A 25,902-nucleotide genomic window follows, 5' to 3' on the forward strand; every position below is an offset into this window, starting at 1 on the left:
GTGTTTTGGTAAAAAAAAATGTGATGGTGACTTATTTTGATTGATAATCGAAACTAATTTATAAAATTGTATCTTTTAAAGTAATTAATTTATTTCTGATAAACACATAAGGATAAGACAACAACAAAAAATATAGAAGACGGAGATGAAGAGAGATATGTAATGGACATAGCAGAAACAAAATAATTTTAAGAAATAAGAGATAGCGAGTGTGCCAAAAATTTATACATGTTCAGCCTAACTACTTTACTTACTCTTGTCCCAAAAAAATTCCTCTTGAGAGTTTCACTAAAATCACATTTGAACTTATTACATTATTTGCCTACAAACCTTCAACAACAAACAGATTGAGCTTTTATATTTGCTAAGCTCAATAATCAACAGACAAATATTTTACATAAGCTTAGCTTATGAACTTTCGAAAAAATTATTTTATAGAGGTCAGACTAAAAAACCTATTGACAGGGCTTTTAAACTTGTCAAGCTCAATAACCTACACCAAAGCTTTTATTCGATTTAGGTGAGTCCTTAAGCTAAAAGGCATATATTTTATTAAGGGGCGAGCCCCTTTGCTTAGGGCGAGTCCCTCAGTTGAAGGTGATTTTTTTTTATTAAGAGGCGAGTCCCTCAGTTGAAGGCGATTTTTTATTAATAGGAGAGTCTATCAATTTGGACGATTTCCTTAGTTGAATGCGACTTTTTATTAAGAGGTAAGTCCCTCAGATGAATGTGACTTTTTATTAAGAGGCAAGTCATGTAATACCCCTATTTATTTAATTAATTAATTATAATTTATTTGTGTCATGTTGTGTGCTAATTGGTGTTTTGGTGTATTTGGGGACCCTTGGTGTAGGGTGGTAAGCCTTAGAAAATATAATTCGAGGTGTTGGAGGTGTGTGATCATATGGTAGATAGGGAGAATAATTGGAATTATTTTAATTAATATAAAAATAATTATTTTATTTAGTAATTTAAAAATATAATAACATGATGCATAGAGGAGTAAGGGGCTGAATTGGCAATTGAGAGAATATTGAGGATATAGTGGATAGTTAGAGGAGTAAGTGAGGGTAGAAGTGAAAAACCATAGAAAGGATTATTTTTAAAGGATAAAATAGAGAGAAGAGAAGTCAATTTTTGCGGTACGTGAAAAGGGAAAAGAGAAGAGTGCTAGGGCAAGAGAAGGCTTGAGAAAAATCATCCATCCATAGAGCTTAAGGATCAAAGTTGCTAGGAATAACAAGGTAAGAGTGGGGTTTGATTATCTAAGGGTTTGTATAATGGTTTGTGGGTAGGGAATTGATTGCTTGCTAGAAATTAACCCTCTCATAAGTTCTAAACATTTCAACTGTGAAATTCTATTTAGTTGATGAAATTAGGTGCAATTAGATAATAAGAAGTTGTATGATTATGATGATGTATATCAGTGTGAATTGGTTTCTGTGGACCATGTGATTGTATGTGGTATTGATGTTGTGGGGTGTTTATATCCCTTAATTCACGTGTCATGTGATATGATATGTTTTGGAATTGTCGGAGGTAAAAACTTGGGGTTTGGGGTCTATTGCAAGGCTGGAAACATAAGAGAGATCACATAAAATCGTGTGGAAAAATCGTTTTCTAGGCTCTATTACGGCCAGTAGCAGCTAATACGGATGGTCGTAATAGCCCTATAGATTCTGGTATCAGAAACATGCAAAAAATGAAATTATGGGTTAGGAGCACTACAGGCCGTAGTGGCCATTATGGGTGGCCGTAGCAGCTCCCTAAATTTTATATTGTGAAATCGTTTTTATCATAGCTTTTGATTTGTATGTCCAAATGACGTCTTGTTCGAAGTGTTAGAAAGCTAACGCACTGAACTATAACATGATAGAGATAGGTGAATTGTTTGAGTGTTATTATCATATCTATTATGCATGTGAAGTTGATTGTTCATATGTTATTTTTAATTATGACACGCCGGGATGTTTTACCTCATGATTTGTTACTCGTAAGTCCAAATCGAGTACCTTTTGAAGTGTTGCAAAGTTGGTGTAATGTAATTTAACTTAAAATTATTTTCTATACCAAAATTTAAATTATTTGATGTGTGGGCATGCATTTCATGCATAGTGAGTTTATGCTGTTTTGTGAAACGCGTGCAAAGGCATTGATATTGCTTGCTATATCGTTGTCTTATTGTTGTTATTGCATGTCTTGGCAGGTGTTTAGTGCATGGTGGCCAATAGTGGCAAAGTACATTGACTATAGTGAAGTTCTTTGTGCAAGTTGTTGTGTTGTATGTATAATATATTGCATGCAATCATGGTGTTGAACAGGGGTCTGTGTTTAATGAGCCTCAGTACCATTGTGTATATTGGGTTCAAATAGCTAATTCATATGGTGATAGATTAGTGAAGCACTACTTGGTAACAATTTTGGACAGTAATCTGTTTGGTGAGCTTCGATCTTAGGTAGGGATCAAAGCGGTGAAACTGAGAGTTCACATTTTGGTAACACATGCATTAAGTCGAGTGTTGAGTTCCATTATATTGAATTTGTATGGCGTCGTTGTGTTAGTGGTGTGGAATGTATGGTTAGAATGCATGTTGTGCTTGTAATAATTTGTTGCTCACTTATTATTATGTATTCCTTTATATAATTATGTTATCTCACCCCTTCTGTTTGAATGTCATCTCTACGTGGGTAACGCATAGGTAACCCGCAGTGAAGGTGTGGATGATAGTTGAAGAGAGTGCTTTTCTTTATTTGCTTTCTTTGGTGTCAATGTCTACTCTGATATGTAACACTGGGGGTCGAACGCTTGCGTGTTATGTTTATTTTGCTGTATATTTATAATGTCTCTTTTGTTGCAACATTGATAATTACTACATTGTTATATTTTATTTTTAAATAAGTGTTTGTATACTTGTTAATGTTTTTCCGCTGCAATAAGTCGAAGTTTTTACAGTTATTATTAATAATTGGTATGTGTTACATATTATTATACTATAAACAGGGTTGTGTTTGTATTGATGTGACATCCTAATTGAGTGACGTTTTTAAATTGCAATGATGTTTATTTAATAATTATTTGGGAGAAAATTAGGGTGTTACAAGTCCCTCAGTTGAAGGCGATTTTTTATAAAGAGATGAGTCCCTTAATTGAAGGTGAATTTTTATTAAGAGACGACTCCCTCAATTGGGGAGAGTCCCTCAACTGATGGCGACTTTCTATTAAGATCCGAGTCCCTCAGATTAGTGGCGAGTCTCTCAGATGAATGCAACTTTTTATTAAAAGGCGGGTCGCTCAACTTGGGGCGAGTGTTCACCTCTATAAAATGCCTCTTAGACAATTATGTGGTAAAGGGATATATCAAATTGTATTTTGATTGGACTTTAAGACGTCAAAACGTCAATCAATATTGAAAGCTTTGAGTTTTTTTAAGGAAAAAGAGTGCGGGTGGCATTTAATGTGTCTCATGGTGTCCTTCTTTGGAAAAATCAATCTAGCCTTTTTTTACCTACAAGCGATTTTAGGTGTAAAGGTTTTCCCACTTCTCATGGCAGTTGTTGTAACACCTCGTTTCTCGTATTTAAAATTTTATTGAGTTTAATATTGATTTTAGGAATTATTTGTGTGCTTGAGCATTTTATTGGGAATAGTTGTGTGAAATATTATTAGAATTTATGGTTAATTTTAATTAATTAAAATAAATAGAAAATAGATGTTTAAATACAATTGGATGGAAAATATAAACTATGAGGAAATAATGGAAGTAGTGATCATTAGAAGTAAGTTGGGGCCAAAGTGTGATTTTAAAAATATTAAATTAGGTTTTTGAATAAAAAGGGATTAGTGGAGCTTTTGAGTTGTCACATATGTGATATTGGAAAAGAGTGAGAAAATATTATTTTAACCAACTACTACTTAATTCCAATTAAATAATTAACACTCAACTTAATTAATTAATTATTTTAATTATCACTAAGTCAGGGTACTATCCTTCCAACTAAGGCCACACACCCTTTAACCACAACAACAAAATATCAAAATTCACAACATTCACAACAAAACATCAAAACCATATAAATTTTAAATTTGGGGGTGTTACAGGTTTCGCCCACACGAGGTGCATGTTTTATATTAGTAAGGTGTGATGGGATAATTCTAATATCCAACTGCTAAACTTTTGGGTTTGACTTAGCTAAACTAATTATAATATGATTATATATGTTTAGAAACAAGAGTTGAGAACAATCCATATGATGAATTAGAATAAGGAGTTATTCACTCAACTGATAAAACTCGAGAGTTGTATTAGATACAATTGAAAAGAGTTCATATCTAAATAACAGTGTTTTGTGTAATTCGTCTACGCAGACTTAAAACAAAGTAAAATATGGATCTCGATCCGATAGAAAATCTTTCAACGGGATTTTCCGAGTCAAATATTGAGGGTCATTTGGGTTGAGTAAAAATAGTGAGGGCATTTTAATAAAAGTCCTTATTAAAATGATTTTGATACAATCTTTTTACACGTTTTGTATTTAGAATTTATTTTGCATTTTATCTTATATTTTATGTGAAATATTCTTATGAAGGATGTAAGGATCAAAAAGGAGTTTCTGAGTTGGTACATAAATTGAGAATTGTTCTCAAGCACGAGAAAAATTATATGTTCTCAAGAAACTAATTCCTAACAACCGGATATAACTAGATTCGAAGAACGATACTTATGAGAAGCATCAAATCGAATGTCTAGATATATCATTTCTCATATTTATAGTCGTCACGGAGAATGATATAATCATCAATCTTGAGGATTTTATTTTAAAATACAAGATACGAGAAATGTAAAACTTTCCAAGGTATTTTCTATACAAGTTAGGAATCCAAATAAATCTAAAATAGTTTTGAGATTTAAAATTTGGGATTTTCTTATAGACCAAACAGTTGATCACAAGTTTTATTTGAGATTGTGTTGAATATGTAGATTATATTCATTATGAATGAATTTTAAATATATTTACCACATCATGTTGAAAAGAAAAAGGAAAGTAGTTTGTGAATGCTAAATATATGAATTATAAAAGGAACGAGGTTCATTTTATATTCCTTTGAATTTTGGCAGAAAAACACGATTCTAAAGGAAGACAATGATTTTATGTGTTAAAAGAAGAGAAATGTTAATAGTTATCAAAAGAGTCAAAGTATAAGAAAGAAGTACAACTTTTTCTTCATATGATTTGTTATAGAAAATCAAATCGGTTACTTCTACATATTGGATATGTGATACTAGATGTTAATCTCACATTTATACGAATGTGAGGAGTCTTTTAAGAAGTAGGACATTGATTATAATTTGAGTCAGCTTATGTCTAGAATATAATTTTAGTCAGCTTATAAATATATATATATATATCAAAGTCATGATACAAAAACATATTAAGGCAATATTGATTGGTTATTAGGGCTTACTCTAACAATCTCCCACTAGCACTAAAGTCAATCAGATATTAACCCATTAGTGAGATCTAGTATTCTGAACTTGCAAGACTAACTCAATATCATCGTGAATGAGATCAATGGGATCTACAATACAAGAAACATAATTTTCTTCCCAAGAATTAGCAAAATGATCCAAATCATATATTTGACCTTTGTACTAGAAACGACAACTGTCTGAAATCTGTTATCAACTTATATAGTTGTTATCCAAGCATAACATTTATTTATATTGTGATATGAATATATAGTTCATAAATCTTGGAATAACACCATTGTAACTTATTTACAATGATTATTCCCATATACTTTCAAGAAAAGGAACATGAGATCCTTTAAACATATCCATAGACCTTCTTGACAGTGATATAGTGATGAACACTTCAATCATTTTGGTACTTATTATTTATGATCATAGCATATGGTGCGTCTAGTTCAGTACATATCACGTTGTCCTTCTTCTCATCCAACGAGGTAAGACATTGTCCATTAGACAAAACATCATGCCACACATGCAATAATCTTAATGTAAGATTTATGCATATTATGTGTTTTAACACCTCGTCAGAATATGTACTTGTGCTATGGTTGAGATTCATCAACCATTTATCTCTATAGATTCTGCTTAATAACCTTTTAGGAAATCTCACCTAAGCATTTCATCAAAACCATTTCTTTAACTATATCATACATTGGGGTTGTAGGGAATTTGTTTTGATGTCTACATATTATACTAGATTGATGTATATACCCCCACTAACCTTCTTGTGTGCACAAGATTTAAAATTGAAATGTATTATTCTAAGTTTTCTGAAAACTTCATTAATACAAGGATTTATTTCCAAGAAGTTTTCCTTAATCCGTAAATGGATACAGACAACATACATACTTTTTTAGTATTTTGTGCCACGTGAACCAATTGTCCAACAACAACTCCTTTGTTGAATTGGTTTATGTTCCATTATCATAAAGATATTTTATGGTGCTTGAATTTCGTTAAATTCTATATCACTCTCACTGGTTCCTTTAGATACATATTATCTCTAATGGAAGACTCTAATTCTAGCAACAAAATAATTTTGTCCCCTAACATGTTATATAAAATGCGTCCCTTATTTCCATTGGGATACATCCATAAATACATCTTCATCTAGATTGTGATAAAGTTTACTTAATAAACCTTACAACCCAGATGATCATACATATTAGGAGTAATATTTATACTGGATTGACCCACCATGAGAATACTACATAGTTTGTTATGTAAGTATCATAAGTTATTCTTATAGTGATAGTGGGGTATACCACCCTTCGACCTGAAATCACTATGAACCCTAGATGTGTTGTCGTGTACTTTGTTGCCAATTAAACATTGTCCGTAACAGAATGACTATAAAGATGATCGATGAGTACTTTACAAATCATACTGAGTGACATGACTGACTTAGAGGAGATTTTCCCCTCCTACATATACGAGAATAATATCTGTGGGTCCCTTGATGAGTATGTTTGTAAATTGCATGGTCGTGCTCAAATAAGTTGATATAAGATATTAAGCTTATTTGTTGTTATCAAGTATACTCGGGAATCAAGGAATAAAATATTAGACTATACAAGGGTGTCACATATGCCTTGTGTTCAATATAGATATAAGAGCAAAAGAGTAATTGTACACATAATCATTATCACATGAATGTCATGTCAGATCACACGACATTCTCGTCACTTGGGTAGCAGTGATGTATGGCTAGATATCGCACATTGTTTATAATATTAAATAAGTGATTTAATATTATTGTAAACGCTACGAGAACCTACAGAGTCACACACATGGAGTATTTATTATGAAATGGATGATTAAATTAAATATGATTTAATTTAATTATGTATTAATAGTATTTAAATTATTTAATACATTAGCACATATATAATTTATTTGATTAAATATGAATTAATTAAATAAATGAAGATTGACAGTTAGTTAAATTAAATATAATTTAATTTAAATTTATTTCATTTAATTAAAAGAGTTTGATTAAATAATATAATTTAAATTAGATTGGGCTTATTTTGGAAAACAAAAACGTTAGGGTTTTAAAAATTCTCTATAAATTGAAAAGCTCTTTCCCCTACCAAAGCTACTTGTCAATTTTCTTAGAGCAAAAACGGCTAGCACTGCCTTTCATTTTACACTTGCGCGGACTACGTAGAGACGCCAGTATTTTCCCCAGTTTGTAATCAAAAGATAAAACACGCTTCAAGAGGTAATTCTAGAATCCTTATTTGTGTTTGATTTGTGATTAATGATTTAATCAAGACCCGTTTATCAGAATTATTCCGCTAAGAGAATAAAATCACAATCGTTGAAATCAACCCAAAGATCTACAATATCCACACCGCGTTCACTAGGTGCAATTTTAACCCGTCATACACAAATACAAATTATTCGCTCTTGTATGTAATATCTCTTCGATCTTACTAACTTTAACATTTGAGTGGTAACTTAGTATTAAGACCCTATTTCATTTACCACACACCTACACCATTGTAATAAAGAGTTTCTATGACAACTTTCATCATCACACCTTCACTATCTAGTTCCACACATAAATATGAATATTTTTTTTATATAAATATAAATACATTATTTTACTTTTAAATTTTTAAAGATTGATTTTTTTTTTTATAATCAATAAAAAAAAAAGAGTGATTCAATGAATGGGTAAATAAGAAAATAAAATAAAAAATATATAAAGAGGTAGACGGCATTACTCTGGTTTCTCTTTCTTCCTCCTTTGGACTTTGGTTGGTAGTGTAGTCACCGACTGTAGTGTCGTGGCTCACCCTCACCCTCTCCTCTTCTCTCCTCCGACTCCGTGACTCCGTAAGTTAACTAACCCTCTCTCTTCTATACTCCCTCATCTTACCCATCCTCTCGTAATCGTTATTCTTTTTCTTCTCAATTTCGATTCCTTCGTCTAATTTCATCATGCTGAATGATTTGTGTGGGTCCTACTAACCTAACTAGGGTTTGTTTTTGAAAAATTGCAGAACAAGATGGGAGAGAGGATCCCATCTGGGAACGGAAATGGGAATGGGAATGGAAGTTATTTTCAGTTCCCTCCTCCCGGTCCTTCTCCTGTCCGGTCTTCCGATCATCGTGAAAGGTTTTTCTCATCAATTCACGGTGTTTTTTCTATTATTATTATTATTATTTCTGTTTTCATTTTATTCATCTTTAATTGTTTGCAGATTTTTGGCTGAATTATTGGCGGAGAGGCAGAAATTGGGACCCTTTTTGCAAGTTCTCCCACAATGTACCAGGCTCTTGACTCAAGGTTTGTCAATCATATCATATTTCTCTTAATTTCATATCTTCATTTATAGTTCACCAAGCACAGACACCGGAAACACGACACTGATACAATTTGAAAATATAAATAATACACAGAAGCCATGCAGAATGGTTCAAATAGTTTTGATACTTGTTTGGTTGGTCTGGGCTGGCTGATTGAGTGTCATTCTTTAGTGCCGTTTTTTATTCGACTTTGCTTCATTCATTATGTATGCTTGGGAGACCTCGTCTTTGCTCGTGTATTTGTTTAAGTTTTTGTAGTTTCTCTCTCTCATTCTAATGTGCATTGCAGATTTGTTTAAGTTTTTGTAGTTTCTCTCTCTGATTCTAATGTGCATTGCAGAAATCAGACGGATATCCGGATGTAATCAAGGTTTTCCGGAACATGAAAGATTTGAGCAAGACAGTCCATTCAGGCCATTAGGTCAACATCCAAATAGTAGGCCAATGGATATGGAGGGATGGCCTGCTGTACCTAGAGAGGTAATGGTACTTCATACCACTCAGAAATCTCTATTAAACGATTCATGAATTCTTTAGTTATTTCATGTTTATTGATCATGGTCTATTATTTGTTTTCAAGTTATTATTTACTTTTTTGCGGGGAAAAATAAACTTGTAGCAATTTTAATTCCGTGCAGCGCACAATCCAACATTTAGCAGTTGAGGTTTGCTGTTTGTTTGCAAAGCCGTGCCATTACCTTCATGATTTTATAGTTGCATAAACATATGCTTTTTAAACACAAACGCCAAGTGTGATCTGTTTGCTTTTTGTTTTTCTTATTTCATTTTCTATAATTAAACATTTGAGCTTGATAAATGACCTGTATCAGTTTTAACACCAGAGTTCTTCTATCATGTGAAAGAAATCTATTAGGTTTGTGCCACTGGTTAGGTTTGTATTTTCTAATTGCTCCTGGCCATTTTAAATGGGTCTTTTACTACACATGGTGATGCCGGTCTTTAAAAGATATGCATGAGAAGCATCTGCCACGCATCAGAATGCACAAATGTAACTTGTTTTCAAGATATTTCACCATAAAAAGCATCCAGGATTACACATAGAAGAACTAGTAATTCAGCACTGTGATTTACAGTTTTGAAAATTGATCTTAGTTTTTTATCTTTTAATCCTGCGGGGTTTTAAAAAACGGTTTGCCACCACGAAAACGGCCGTGACAAAACGGTTTTGGCAGATACCATTATCACAGTCTTCTATACTGAAGAACAAATTGTGGTTAATTCACACCGCGACGACCGCAATTAGTGTCGCGACACCCGTATTGACCGAAATCGCGAAAGCCTTCATGCGACTGCGACCAGTTTTTAAAACCCTGATTCTGCCATCTTAACCTCAATTTCTTTAAAATTCTTAGAAGTTATCTATGATGTAAAAACATGGTTGCTATCTGTTGCCAGATTTTGGCTCTTTGGAGCTTCAAAATTGTGAGGGTCTTAACATATGCTCCATCGAATGATTAAATGCTCACAATTGGGCAATGTACCTGGTACAAAAAATAGTTCCGTTGCATTGTGTGGAAAATTGGTGGCAAGAGAGTTTAAGTTTTGATCTAAACTTGTGACCATTTTTTAAAACCCTGATCCTGCTTTCTTAACTTCAATTTCGGTAAAATTCTTAGAAAAAGTTATTGTTAAATATCTTCTAAATAGTACTAAAGTTCTACATGCAGGACAATGGAAATATCCAAAGAATGGGACCATTTCAAGCACCACCAGTGGGTTGGCATGGGGCACAAGGAATTCCGACGACTCCTGTAGTGAAGAGAGTTATCAGGCTTGACGTCCCTGTTGACAAATATCCAAATGTAAGTCCAAATCATGTTTTTTCACCCCAGACCGTATCAGTTTATCTTCTCAGCAATGTAATAACATATATTTTTTACTCAAATCACAGCAGTATAATTTTGTTGGTCGGATTCTGGGACCTCGCGGGAACTCATTAAAAAGAGTGGAAGCGATGACAAAGTGTAGGGTTTACATCAGAGGCTGCGGCTCTGTGAAGGATTCTATTAAGGTAAAGTTGGTATTTAATTATGCACTCTAAACAACTGTAAAAAGGGAAACATGATTCCACAAAGCTCCTACCATGGATGTCACTGCTACAGAGGTTGACACCTTTACCTTGCATTTGCAAGAGGCCAATTCCATGACTTGAAGCAGCAACTTCAGTTGTTGCATTTAGGGTCTCCTTCAAATTGAAGAATTATTTAGTGCTAATTTCAGCAATTTGATTTGATTTTTTTAATCATTAGTTTTAGTAAACTTTTAGTCACTCATATGCACAGAGTAATGTGATGAACATACAACAGATTATCTATCTTAATATTCTAAATAAATTTAGCCAATTCTTTTCCATTTCAAGTTGTTACTTCTTTCTCCTTGGATTTCTGCATTTGATTTCTCTTGCTAATCAGAGCCTTACCCTGCCTCACTTTTCTTCTTTCCTATATTTTATTATTATAGGAAGAGAAGCTTAAAGATAAACCCGGGTATGAGCACCTTAACGAGCCATTGCACTTGTTGGTGGAGGCAGAGTTTCCCGAGGATATAATCAATTCACGCTTGGACCATGCTGTTGCAGTACTAGAAAATCTTTTGAAGCCCGTGGTACAAATTTATTTTCACATTTAATTGCATTAATTGTTGTGCCTCACCCTTTTTTTAGGGCTAGTCCTTCTAATACGTGGCAACCTGCCAGGATGAATCACTTGATCACTATAAGAAGCAGCAATTGCGGGAGCTAGCTATGCTTAATGGTACTCTGAGGGAAGAAAGTCCCAGTATGAGCCCGAGTATGAGTCCGAGTATGTCACCTTTCAATAGTAATGGAATGAAACGTGCCAAGACAGGAAGATGACCTCAGTATGTTAACAGTGGATCTTACATTTTTCTCAAGCTAGGTTATTAGCATCTGATTTAGAATTTGTGGCCGTCTTTCTGCTGATTTTATTCACCAGAAACACCTTTGGGACTGAATCTCCTCTACCAGCTTGCAGGGATGGTCATTGGTCTATCCGCTTAATTTCTCTATTCTATTTTGGCGTCTATTCTTTGGTGTATTAACCGCAAGAGTATTGACCGTCGTATTGCCGTTATAGAACAGTATTTATTGCTGTTATAGTGCAGTATTAACTAAGTTGCCGTGCTACTTAGTAGCATACTGCTGGTTTGATACTTTTTTTATAAAAAAAATTGCATTGTCAAATTATTTAATTTCTTGCATGTGTATATCTAAATATGCATGGTGTTGACTCCTCTTGAGCTAAATAAAACAAATGTAGTAGTGTCTTTGATTGTATTGTGACTTCAATAATGTTGACATTATTCAATGATTGTTATTTCATTTTATTATTTTGAGTTTGCCAGTGACTTTTGTTGTAGTTTTATGCACTTGAATTTGATCTAGGAATATGAAAAGAAAGCTCTATTTATCATCAAACAGCTATAAAAGCAATCTATTGAATTGATATGTCTTACAATATTTTCTTTGTTGATGCTAAATTCAAGCTGCTAGCATCAGGGTCCTATTTGTTAGAACTCAAGGAGGGAAAATGAAATAATCTGTATTGTATTGAATGAATAAGAGAATAGAGATAACAGCCCTATAGATAGGAGCTGAAGATGGTTAGTTATTACAGAGTGGAAACTAACTATTGGTGTGTTTGGAACAAAGTGTAGCTTCTATGCTACCGTGAATTTTTGCCGTGCTTTTACATTTTCTGCCGCCAAACCAAACAAGCACTATATAGAACTATATTCTATAGCTACCTCTAATAGCCACCTAGAAATAGAGGGTGTCTTGAGTAGCTCTCTTTTATTGAACACTCTTAGTTTATCCCTAAGAGGAAGGAACTTAGCAGAAGATAAAGGTTTGGTTAAGGCATTTGCCTATAGATCCTGGGTAGAAACATGAACCACAACCAAACTTTTGTTGAGAACCTTTTCCCTAACAAAAAATATTCATCTCCACGTGCTTTGTCCTGTTGTGGAGCACATGATTGTGAGTTAAGGTCATTGTATTGAGATTATCACACAGAATCTTGGGAGTCTGAAACTGACAGTGAAGTTCAGTCAGAAGGGATTGAGTCCACATCACCTTAGGAGCCAACTAAGCCATGCTCCTATATTCAGCTTCAGTACTAGATCTGGCCACTAGTCGCTACTTCTTAGACCATCAAGAAATGAGATTAGGCCCCAGAAACACACAAGCCTCAGAAGTGGACCTCATCTCACCAGGATCTGCAGCCTAGTCTGCATCACAAAATCCTAAGAGAGGGAGAGATTGATGCCTGGGAGCAGGTTGAATGAGTAAACCATATTGAAGAGTACCACTGAGGTACCTAAGAATTCGTTTGACAACTTTCCAATGTTCTTCCAAGGGATTGGACAGAAACTGAAAAACTTTGTTAACATCAAAGGACAACTCAAGCCTGGTTAAAGTTGCATACTGAAGTGCACCAACAATAGATGTAAACAATGTTGGATTTGCAATAGTGTCGGAATCAAATTTGAATAATTTGCTGCTAGACACCATAGGGGTAGGCATGACATTTGTAGTAGAGATGTACATCCTAGCAAGCAGATCACTCACATACTTGGCTTGAGAGAGGAGTAAGGCCCCATTAGCTAGGTGAGTAACTTCAATCCCTAAAAAATAGTCCAGCTGTCCAAGGTCTTTAAGAGCAAACTTAGAATTGAGACTTTTGATGAGTTGGGCAATAAATGTAGGAGAATTTCCTATGGTGATGATATCATCTACATACACCAAAACCATAATAATGAGATTGTTGGTGTGTAGGAAGAAGAGACTAGAATCACATTTTCTATACTGAAGTCCATGCTGCAGAAGAGAGCACGTGAGAAGTTGAGCATATCAAACCAGGCTCTTGGAGCCTGTTTTAGCCCATATAAGGCTATGTGCAGTTTGCACACCAGAGATCTGTCAAAAGCCTCAAAGTCAGGAGGTTGGACCATATAGACCTCTTCCTCATGAAGGCCATTGAGGAAGGCATTGCTAACATCTATTTGCTGCAATGGCCATTTATTCGTGACTGCAAGAGTTAGAACAATTATGATAGTAACAGGCTTTAGCGTTGGAGAAAAAGTCTCTGAAAAATCACTTCCAGCTTGTTGGTGAAAACCTTTGGCAACCAATTTGGCCTTGTATTATTAATGGTGTCATCAGGATTCTTCTTCACACAAAAAAACCCACTCGCATCCAATTGACTTCTTAGTTTCAAAGGGAGTCACCAATGACCAAGTCTGATTTTTCAAAAGAGCCTGATACTCATCCTGCATAGCCTGAAACCAATGAGGAGTAGCCAAAGCTTGCTTAACTGTAGTAGGTTCTATATGAGTTAGAAGCAAGGGAGGGTGAATTCTAGGTTGAACAATGCCACTTTTGGCACGAGTTTGCATGGAGTGAACATTAAGAGGATTAATGGGAGCAGAATTTGTGATTGAGACAGAATTAGAGGCAGAATTGACAGGAGAAGCAACTTCAGCCAAACAAGAGAAAATAGGATGTGCAGGAGACGAATTAGGTGGTGGATAATGATGAGGGAAGTCCATGAGACTTACCCATGCAACAAGCAGGGCACAAATCAGTGGGAGGCTTTTGAGGAATGAGAGTATGACATAGTTTTCGAACTTCATTTAGGGTGTGATGATGATGGTGACCAAGTCTTGTGTGCCACAAAGCATACTTGTTATTGGATATAGAGTTAGAATTAGGCATGCTTTGATAAGAATTAGGATTTTAAGAAGTAGACACATATGCAGTGGGAGAATATTGAAAGACAGAATTGGAAACACTTTTATTTATATGTGAAACATCATTACAAGTGGAGAGACAATTGCTAGTGGCAGCTGAGTTACAATTATACCTAAGTCTATTAAAATTTGAACTATGTCTATTACAATTTGAACTAAGGTTATCAGGATAATGAGACTGAGACACATATGAGACAGGATTGGAAAATCTGTAGAGTCCATCAGCTCCAACAGTGCCACTCAAAAGGACTTCAGAAGAATCCTGCGATTTGACAACACATAATTGAGGATGAAATTCAAAATAATCACGATTTTCCCGAGCAAATTTGCTGACACAGATAAGATTTTTAGTTAAATGAGGAATAATTAGAAGATTATGCAATATAAAGGAAGAGTGAGAGGGATTTGATACAGGAAAATTCATGGAACCTACAGAGTTAATAGACAAACCTTGATCATTTTCCATGAAGACTTGTTTAGTTCCAGATAATGAGGATGCATCAGAAAGATTTGAAATCTCAGGCGTGACATGATGAGACGCCCCTGAATTTGGATACCACCACTGATTATTGAGGTTAGGGTCTGAACCTGTGAGAAACGCTTGAGGTGGAGGGTGTCTGAATGGCGTTGGTTTTTGGAGCAGCAGCATATCCAAAAGCAGGTGGATAAGGAGAATGAGGAACCATCATGAAAGGATTGAAGGAAGTTCGTGGTGAAGGATAGGAGGGAGCACCTGAAGAGGAGTATCTATGGTAGCATACAGAGGCCTCATGTCCAGGTTTGTGACAGATTTGATAAGGGACTCTACCAAAACGACCTCCACCACGTCCAAAATGGCCACCACCGTGACCAAACCGACCACCACGTGAGCCATAACCATGGTTTTCAGCATTTGTAGTGACGTGACTCGTTCCAACCAGAAAATTAGGGTTCGAATCAACACTAGAAGCGGTGCTGAAACCGGTGGTGCTTGTGTGAGATTGACAGACACAGGTTCAATGATAATAACTTTCTGATTCTTCTTAAGGCGCAACTCATGTGCTAGGATACTCAATTCAAGCTCATCCAACAAACACATATCCTCTATATTGTTTATCGCAACAACAACAAGATCGCCGATCAAAACCAGAGATTCGCTGATTTTGTGAACACAAACAACAGATTCAACAATCGCGCGCGATTCTTTGGTGAGGCGACATAACTCCAATCGAAGTTGACGCGCTTTGGTGGTGAGCAAGGGGTTGAAGTAACGTTGAACTTCAAACCACACTTGCCATGAGAATGAGCAATCGACGAGTTTAGGAAGAAGAGAATCAGAGATAGTGGATAGAAGCCAAGTGCAAATGAGCGCATCTTGCTGTTCCCAATCAAGGAAGGCCGGATTCGCATTGCCGTCGTTAACTGAATCTGCTCCAGGAAGAAAGCACGGAGGAACAAGCGGCGCCGTCACGAAGCGTTGAAGCTTGTGACCGCAGATAACTCCTTCAATCTGTTGTTTCCATTGCTTGAAATTCTTCTCATCCAATTTAAGAGAGATGAGATGTGAAAGTTTGATGTGAGAAGAGGGAAAAATGCCCTCAGAATTGAAAGGAGAAGCCATGGAAGCGCTAAATGGAAAAAGAAGCTCTAGATACCATGTTAGAACTAAAGAAGGAGAGAAAATAAAATAATTTGTATTGTATTGAATGAATCAGAGAATACAGATAACAACCCTATATATAGGAGCTAAAGATAGTTAGTTATTACATAGTGGAAACTAACTAAATATATAGAGCTATATTCTATAGCTATCTCTAATACTATTTACCTAATAACTTTGCAGGAGAGCGTTTACCGGTCACAACTAGTAGTTGTGTGGTTGCAAATGCTTGCAAAGCGATGGAAAATTCAACAAAGGTTTTTTTATATTCAAAAAATGTTACCTTGAATTGCTCAACATTTTAGTTTCATTGCAACGTAACTAAGTTATTAATCTCGGATAGAGTGGAGCGGGCGGCTAACCCCAAAAATGAGTTAGCGGAATATTTTATTGATTTTTTAAAATTGACTATTCTTAAACTAAACATATAAATAATTTATATAAAATTATAAATGAATTTAATTAAAATACGCCGACCGTGTAAAAATGTTTTTAGTCCCTATAAATATGTTAATTTTGACTTTTAATCCCTATAAAATAAAGATGAACTTTTAGTCCTTATAAAATTATTTTTAATTCTAAAAACTAAAAGAAACAAATCGATTAGACATACACCATATTATTATTATTTTTTTAATATTTGATCCGTATGACATACTAATAGATATGACAAAAAAAAAACATAATACAAATTGATCATAAACCTTCCTCTTAAACATCTTTTGCCGCTAGACATCTTAGCCTACATTTCAAAAAAACAATGACATGAACTTCACTACTCTGCTCAGAAATCCCACGAGATAGTAATTTAAATCAGTGTTTTAAAAACCGGACCGGTCATCGAACCGGTGAGGGTACTGGGTCACTGGTTTATCGGTCGAACTACTGGGTCACTGGTCGAACCGCACGACTAAACCGGATTAAACCGGATAACTCGGTTGAATAGATCTGTCATTATATAGGTATAAAACCGGTCGAACCGGATGATTCAGTCTCTAAAAAAATATAACTACCTTTTAAATTTTTTAAAAATATCATATAATAAATTAACAATTTCATAACTTAAATTCAAATTTTAAACAAAGGTATCACACATAACAAAATAGTAAAAAATTACAAAGTTTAATTGCAAACAAAGTCTAATTACAACATAATCTAATTGAATAGTTTATAACAAAATAACTCCAATATGTACCAAATTTAATTCAAAATAGGATCCTCCTAAAAAGAAAATCAAATAAAATTCAATATGTTTATGCTATTTAAGAAAATTTATTAGCAAAGATAACAAATAAATAATAAAGTTTTTAATTTGTCACTAACGAAAAAAACTATGTGAGAATGCTATTTAAGTAATACACTGTTAAATATATTTAAAAAAAAGTTTAAAAGAAATGTTAAAAAAAAAGTTTTAAAAAAAAGTTAAAAAAAAAGCAATTAAACCGCCGGTTTTCCGGTTTTCCCGGTTTTCCCGATTTTCCCGGTTTTCACCGGTTTTCACCGGTTTGATGGCATACCCGATCTGACTATTGAACCAGACCGGTTACCTGGCCGGTTCCCGGTTCAACCGGTCCGACCGGCCGGTCCGGTCCGGTTTTTAAAACACTGATTTAAATTATGTTACTTGGATTTATGTGCAAACAGGGGCCAGCCATACCACACCTTCCACATCTTATGCCTCATTTGCTAGTGTTTCCTCACGATTTAACCCGCCACTCCCCAAATTATATCTTGCACTATGTCGTATTTAAATATTTCAGAAATACTCTTGAGTGTAGTGAACAAAATTTCTGAATAAAATTTTCGGTAGAGTAGTGAAAATTTCTGGAAGTTGAAATTTTTGGTAAAGTAGTTATTTCCGGTAGTGTTTATGAAATTTCTAGTATTTGTAAACTATCGGAAATTTCAAATTTACCTTAGAATACCAAAAATTTCAGTTATACTAAAATTTCGTGTAGTTTTCTCAGTTGAATTTATTCAACGATCAGAATTTTACTGACATATTTGGAGGATTCTGATTGCACCGACAAATTTGTGTGGTCTATAAACAATCTTCATTTGTATAAATAGGAGCATATGTTATATAGAAATACATCTAAAAAAATGCCTCTTCTTGAATTTCTGACTAAGGCGAAAGTGTATTTCAACGAAAACAACCCTCCTGTTGAATTCAAGCTTCCATATGGCACCGCATCCCTCGCTAACTTGGCAGACAAGCTGAATGAGTTGGTGCCTGATACCGATAACTTAACAGTAATAAAAATTGAGTTTCGTGAAGATTGGATTGATAGTAATGGAAGGGTGAAATACAACATGATTGAGTTGAAGACTGACGAAGATGTCAAGGCCATTTGGAAATCATTTCGCCGCAGGATAAGTAAAGGTAAGATCGAGTTGGATGCACAGATAACAATATCCGTTAACCACATAATGACGATGTTGAAACGTCCAGAATCATTTAGGAGTATCTAGATTTTCATGTTTAGTGTTTTTTAATTTATATTTGTTGTACTGTTTTATGTTTTGCTCATCTTTGAATCATGTAATTTCCAAAAATATTATGCAATAAATAAGTATGGTGATAACAAGTCAGTGTCACAAAATATACACATAATACAAAAAAAATATAATACACCTACATAGGCTCCCACGGGCTATGTTGGCTATCCTAGATAAACCTGTAAAAACCTAACCATCCAGGTTTATCAAACCCATGAGGTTATCTGCAAGAACAACAATCAACTGGAGGCAGCTATCCTGGTCCCTGACGTGAGATGAAGGTTGTAACACCCTTCTAAACCCCGCGGAAATTAAACAAATAAATCAGAGTAACATGCACAAGGGCGTCACAATTAATAAATAAAATAAACCGCATCGGTCATAAGTCATGCATTCACTGAAGAAACATCTTAACATAACTCATAAATAAACTATCTCAAGTTTTCACAGCGGAATAAGTCACCAAACTAGCATTACATCATCAATGCTTTAATCCTCAAATAAAATAAACAAAACAAAGCTAATGTCATAAACTTAAAACGGCGTTCCCCAGTGTTACACCTATCAGAGCATGACCCGACGCTAACCGACACATTGACTCATGAGCTAATTCTCACCGAGTCGAAGCCGCTATCCTCAATCTGAAAAATATAGTGTAAGGGTGAGTCTCATTCGCAATTAACAAATATTATTGCATTATATATAACAGTACATCAGCAGTTATATTACTCACCCAACTCATTTATATCCAGATCATCCATCAACACACAAACACATACCATCAAAACAATACAAGAGCATACATATAGTCATGTTATTAAATTCATGCAATTGAATGCAACTGACTCTATGCATGTGGTACCAAACATCACCAGTGGAATCATCCACCGACCGATCTATCATCATCCAGATACGGCCCTGCCAGCACAAATTCCACACAATGGGAATTCTGCCATTCACTGAATCCTCTCATCATCTAGGATTCAGCCCTCATCAATGTTTATGAATGCATGCAAACATATATATAACATACTTTCATCATCTCCATTCTATGAGTAGCATCATCTATACTCATTTCATCATCATCATGATCATCATTATTAAGCATGTTCATATATACATTAACATCATTCATTACAATCAATTATCAGTAAACCACAAAATCACATCACAAGGTTTACTCATTCTCAAACAGTACACAAAACAGGCCTACAAATCGAAAGTTACGCATCATAGAACTTTCCAGAAAAATCACAAAACAAAAATTTCACATACAGAAGCCATACGCGTATCATCAAGTCCATACGCATCCATACGCGTATCACCATCCTTCATACGCGTATCATACGCGTTTCACCAGAATCCAAAATGGCCTAAAATTAACCCCATACGCGTATCAACCCTGCCATACGCGTATCACCTGAATCAATTTCCTCTTGAAAAATTCCCATACGCGTATGAGCATCCTCATACGCTCCTCATACGCAAATAGCCAGTACAGTGTATTTTGGGACAGGGCAGCAGCGTATCATACGAGTATAGCCCTTGGGGAATGTCCCTCATACGCGTATGACTCCATCCCATACGCGTATGACACTGTTCCATACGCGAAAAACCAGAAAATGCCCAGAATTCTGCAGTTTACGTAACAGTCCAATTCTCACTCGTTCCTACTCATATCAGTTCACGATTTTGAGTCTAAAACAGTCTAATTTTACTTTTTCATTCACAGGATTCATTCAATACAGATTAATTTATCATCACATATCAATCTACACATCAAAATCCCAAAATCTAAATCAATTCTTAGAACCCAAAACCTAACTCCGACATACAAACAGAATTGACTCAACAACACAACTATTCATACACTATTCATCTATAATCACAATAAGAGATGATAATTGGAAGAGTCCCCCCTTACCTTAGCCAAATTCTTGATCTTTGGTCTCTTCCTCCTTGTTCTTCTTTCACGTTCTTCGTGTTCCAACTTCTCTATTTTCACGTTCTATTCTTTCCTTTCCAATTCTAATTATTTTATGAAAATAATTATAAAATTAGTAAAGGGCCTTCCTATATCACACCCCCTCTTTTACTATTTCTCACATGGCCCAATTGCCATAAACCATTATTTTCACAAAATCCTTAATAATTCTAATTATTAATTCCATATTCCAAATTAAATTAATATTAAAATTATACGGGTGTTACAACTCTCCCCCACTAGAAGAGTTTTCGTCCTCGAAAACATACCTTAGGTAAAGAGCTCTGGATAAGAATCCTTCATCTGGCTCTCTAGCTCCCAGGTAACATTTCCTTCAGCTGGTCCTCCCCAAGCTACTCTGACTAAAGCTATTTCCTTGCCACGCAATTGCTTCAGCCTTCGATCTTCAATCCTCACAGGTAAAGCCTCAACTGTTAAGTTGTCTTTCACCTGTACATCATCTACTTGGATCACATGGGACGGATCCGAAATGTATTTCCTCAACTGAGACACATGAAATACATCATGCAAATTGGCAAGCATCGGCGGTAAAGCAATACGATATGCCACTTCTCCCACTCTTTCAGAAATTTGGAATGGTCCAATAAAACGCGGAGTCAACTTCTTCGACTTCAATGCCCGACCAATTCCTGTCATAGGAGTAACTCTCATAAACACATGGTCTCCCTCTTGAAACTCAAGTGTTTTCCTCCTCTTGTCATGATAACTCTTCTGACGACTCTGAGAAGCTTTCATCTTCTCCTGAATCATCTTAATCTTCTCTGTAGTCTGTTGTACAATTTCTGGTCCGATCACAGCACTCTCACCAGATTCGTACCAACATAACGATGTCCTACATCTCCTACCATACAAAGCCTCGAACGGAGCCATACCGATACTCGAATGATAACTATTGTTGTAGGTAAACTCAATCAAAGGTAGATAACTATCCCAAGCACCTCCTTTTTCGAACACACAAGCCCTCAACAAATCCTCTAACAACTGAATCGTCCGCTCAGTCTGTCCATCAGTCTGCGGATGATAAGCAGAACTCAATCTCAGCTTAGTACCCAAAGCTTTCTTCAAACCTTCCCAGAACTTAGACGTAAACTTCAAATCTCTATCTGACACAATACTTGAAGGAATACCATGTAGACTAACTATTTTCTCAATATACAACTGAGCCAGCTTTTCCATCGGATAATCCATTCTCACCGGTATAAAATGTGCAGACTTCGTCAGCATGTCCACCACGACCCAGATAGCTTCACAATTCTTGACAGTTCTCGGCAAACCCGAAACAAAATCCATCGATATGCTATCCCACTTCCACTCAGGAATAAACATCGGTTGCATAAACCCAGATGGTTTCTGATGCTCAATTTTTGACTTCTGACACGTCAAACAAGAATACACAAACTCAGAAATTTCTTTCTTCATTCCAGGCCACCAAAACAACTTTTTCAAATCATGATACATCTTAGTAGCACCAGGATGAATACTCAACCCACTACGGTGTCCTTCCTCCAAAATACGTTTTCGGAGTTCAGCAATATCAGGAACACAAACTCGGTCACCAAACCTCAGTATACCATTCTCGTCAATTCTGAATTCACCACTCTTGCCTTGATTAATCAAAGTCAACTTATCGATTAATTCAACATCAACTTTCTAACCCTCTCCGATTTCTTCAAGAATACCACTAGTTAGTTTTAGCATACCCAATTTGACACTAGTAGGAGTACCTTCACACACCAAACTCAAGTCTCTGAATTGTTCAATCAAATCCAATTCCTTTACCATTAGCATAGACATATGTAAAGTCTTCCTACTCAATGCATCAGCAACAACGTTTGCCTTACCCGGATGGTAATTCAAACCAAAATCATAATCTTTCAGAAATTCTAACCACCTTCTCTGCCTCATATTCAGCTCTTTCTGATCAAAGAGATACTTCAGGCTCTTATGATCACTGAACACCTCAAATCTCGAACCATACAAATAGTGTCGCCACAACTTCAAAACAAAAACCACATCTGCCAACTCTAAATCATGAGTCGGATAATTCCTTTCATGCACTTTGAGTTGTCTCGACGCATAAGCAACTAGTTGTTGATTCTGCATCAATACACCACCTAAACCCATCAGCGATGCATCACAATAAACCACAAATGATTCCGTCGGATTCGGCAAAATCAAAATAGGAGCACTAGTCAACCTCTCCTTCAATTCTTGGAATCCTTCTTCACATTTTGCATCCCAAATAAAGGCCTGACCCTTCCTGGTTAATTTAGTTAACGGCAATGCTAACTTTGAAAATCCTTCAATGAACTTTCTGTAGTAACCTGCAAGACCAAGAAAACTACGAACCTCTGACACTGACTTCGGAGCTTTCCACTGAGATACAACTTATATCTTTGTAGGATCAACTACAATACCATTCTTAGAAATCACATGTCGAAGAAAACTGACTTCTTCTAACCAGAATTTGTAACACCCCGTTAATTCTTGTTTATTAATTTAATTAATTTTTTTTTAAATAAATTATTAGAATTAATAATTTTTGGGAATTATTTGGAAAATGATGGAACATTGGCATTGGGCTTAGTGTGGTAGTTAGCAGAAGGGGGGGGGGTGTTAACTAAGCAAGCCCATTAAGATATTTTATTTTTCATAAAATAAAGGAAATTGGGAAAAGAGGAGGTAGAAGCAAAAGGGACAGAGTCTGAGAACTGAAGAACACGTGAAAGAGAGAAGAGCCAAAGGAGAAGAAGACCTTCGAAGATTCGACTCTGAGGTAAGGGGGGATTCTTCGGGTTAGTAAACCTTATGCGATTGTAGGTAGTAGGATTAATTAGGATTGTTGTTTAATTCAATCGTACGTGTCGGGTTTGGAAACTTTTGTTAGGTTTTGATGAACTCGCATGATTTAGCATGATTTCGATAATACCCATGATATATGCTGTTAATATATGTCTAAAACTTGTTGAAATGTGTGATGGTGTGAAAATTGATGATGATTCTGTGTTATGTTCGTATGTACATGAAATTGGGGAAATGGGATAGGGTTTTTTGCTGTCAAAATGGTGAATTTGGCTGTGCAGGTACGTAGAAACCGGTTCCCATGTGGGACGAACCGGTTTCCCCTTATAAAAACAGAGACGTGAGGATTCTGGGTTGCTGGGAACCGGTTCCCAGATAGGGACAACCCGGTTCCCCATAGTAAAAACCTGAAGCGTGTTTTGGGAAGCAGCCAGGAACCGGTTCCCACGTAGGGACGAACCGGGTTCCGCTGCATATTTTCTAAAAATGTTTTATTTTTAAAAATCCATAACTTTTGATCCGTGTATCCGATTTGCGTGCCATTTTGGGCGTTGCGAAGCTAATTAGATGCTTTATTTGATAAAGTGATAAAATGGGCAGTGGCCGACTTTATTTTATTTATTCGATTAAATTGTTGATGAATTGAATTATGGTAAATATTAACATTAACATGATGTATATGTTATTATGTTGCTGTGGTGTACGTATATAAATGATTGAATGATGCTTGTACATGTACATACTTGTTGTGACGTTATTGGTAAGATGTGATAAAGCGATGTTAAGCATCGGATTGATGATGATATAAGTATGTGACATGTGTGCATTCATTCATAAATCATTTGCATTGGACTCGTTGATGAAAGGATCCTTGACGGCTAATTCCCATTGTGCGGAGATTAGCAGGCAGTCATCGTGTGCCCATGTGGGGTGTGAGCGATGAGGTTAGTCGTGTGCCCATGTGGGGTGTGAGCGACTAAAGGGCAGTATCGAAGAGAGAAGTCTTGTGAATGTGATTCACGAATTTTGGTACCACATGCATTAGCGTCAGTCCATTCATTGCATTATAGTCTGATATAATTGAATGTTTGTGTGGTGTGATAGATGATGCTTATGTACTGATGCTTGTTTGTTGTAATAAATTCCGATTGCATATATGATTGAGTGGATGATAATTACTATGAGATTTTATTGCTTATGACTGCATAATGCTTATTAATTCGAATGAAACTCACCCTTACTTTGATGATTTCATATTAAGGATGTAGCGGCTTCATTGGGTGAGGATAGCTCGTAGGCTAGCCCGTAGTTCGTGTCAAGTCATGCTCTGATTGTAACACTGGGATCGATAGTCTTAGCGTTACTTGATATACATTGTTGCCATTATTGGTTATGGATTATGTATTGTTGATTTGTTTGGACATGTTCCTTAACATTGTTAAAATGAGTTTCCGCTGTGCTAAACACATGTTTGATATTTGGTTTAATTCTAATAAAGCATGACAAACGACTTGGTATTTTGTTTATTTTATTAATTGTAGCATCCTTGCTGAAAATTTACTCTGATTTTTATTATATTTCCGCAGGGGTTTAGAAGGGTGTTACAGAATTCACACTTCGACAGTTTGGCAAAAAGTTGCTTCTCTTTTAACAGTTCTAACACAGTTCTGAGATGTTCCGCATGTTCTTCCTCATTCTTAGAATATATCAGAATATCATCTATAAATACCACCACGAACTTATCGAGATAAGGATGAAAGATCCTGTTCATATACTCCATAAAAACACCAGGTGCATTAGTAACTCCAAACGGCATTACCGAATACTCGTAATGTCCATACCTTGTTCTAAAAGCAGTCTTCTGAATATCATCATCTTTCACACGAATTTGGTGATACCCAGACCTCAGATCAATCTTACTAAATACACATGCTCCAACCAGTTGATCCATCAAATCATCAATCCTCGGTAATGGATACCGATTCTTGATAGTAACCTTGTTCAATTGTCTGTAATCCACACACAGTCTCATCGAACCCTCTTTCTTCTTCACTAGCAACACAGGCGCACCCCACGGAGAAACACTAGGACGAATGAATTTCTTCTCAAGCAATTCTTCTAACTGCTTCTTCAGTTCAGCCAACTCAGACGGCGACATACGATACGGTGCCATCGACACTGGACTAGTTCCCGGAACCAAATCAATAGAAAACTCTATTTCTCTTTCTGGTGGTAATTCATTCACATATTCTGGAAAGACTTCTGGGAACTCACATACTACAGGTAATTCGCTACTCGTCACTTTTCCTTTCACATTC

The 25,902-nt window shown here is 35.7% G+C and overlaps 1 protein-coding gene across 4 annotated transcripts; it reads left to right on the forward strand.

The window, feature by feature from the left end:
- The first annotated feature begins 8,225 nt into the window (after nucleotides 1–8,225).
- On the forward strand, nucleotides 8,226–11,882 carry LOC131640188 (KH domain-containing protein At1g09660/At1g09670-like). 4 transcript variants are annotated; one of them, XM_058910597.1, is made up of 8 exons: nucleotides 8,226–8,375; nucleotides 8,543–8,658; nucleotides 8,744–8,829; nucleotides 9,190–9,329; nucleotides 10,526–10,672; nucleotides 10,762–10,881; nucleotides 11,331–11,474; nucleotides 11,566–11,882. In XM_058910597.1, exons 2-8 carry the CDS (start codon nucleotides 8,549–8,551, stop codon nucleotides 11,722–11,724), a joined length of 906 nt encoding a protein of 301 aa, XP_058766580.1. In that variant the 5' UTR covers nucleotides 8,226–8,375; nucleotides 8,543–8,548; the 3' UTR covers nucleotides 11,725–11,882. The 4 variants fall into 4 exon arrangements, with proteins under 4 accessions (XP_058766580.1, XP_058766581.1, XP_058766582.1 ...); XM_058910598.1 differs by having other exon boundaries at nucleotides 10,765–10,881; XM_058910599.1 differs by having other exon boundaries at nucleotides 10,538–10,672.
- Nucleotides 11,883–25,902: the final 14,020 nt, after the last annotated feature.

This window comes from Vicia villosa, unplaced genomic scaffold (assembly GCF_029867415.1).
Source record: "Vicia villosa cultivar HV-30 ecotype Madison, WI unplaced genomic scaffold, Vvil1.0 ctg.002996F_1_1, whole genome shotgun sequence".
NCBI classification, from domain to species: Eukaryota; Viridiplantae; Streptophyta; class Magnoliopsida; order Fabales; family Fabaceae; genus Vicia; species Vicia villosa.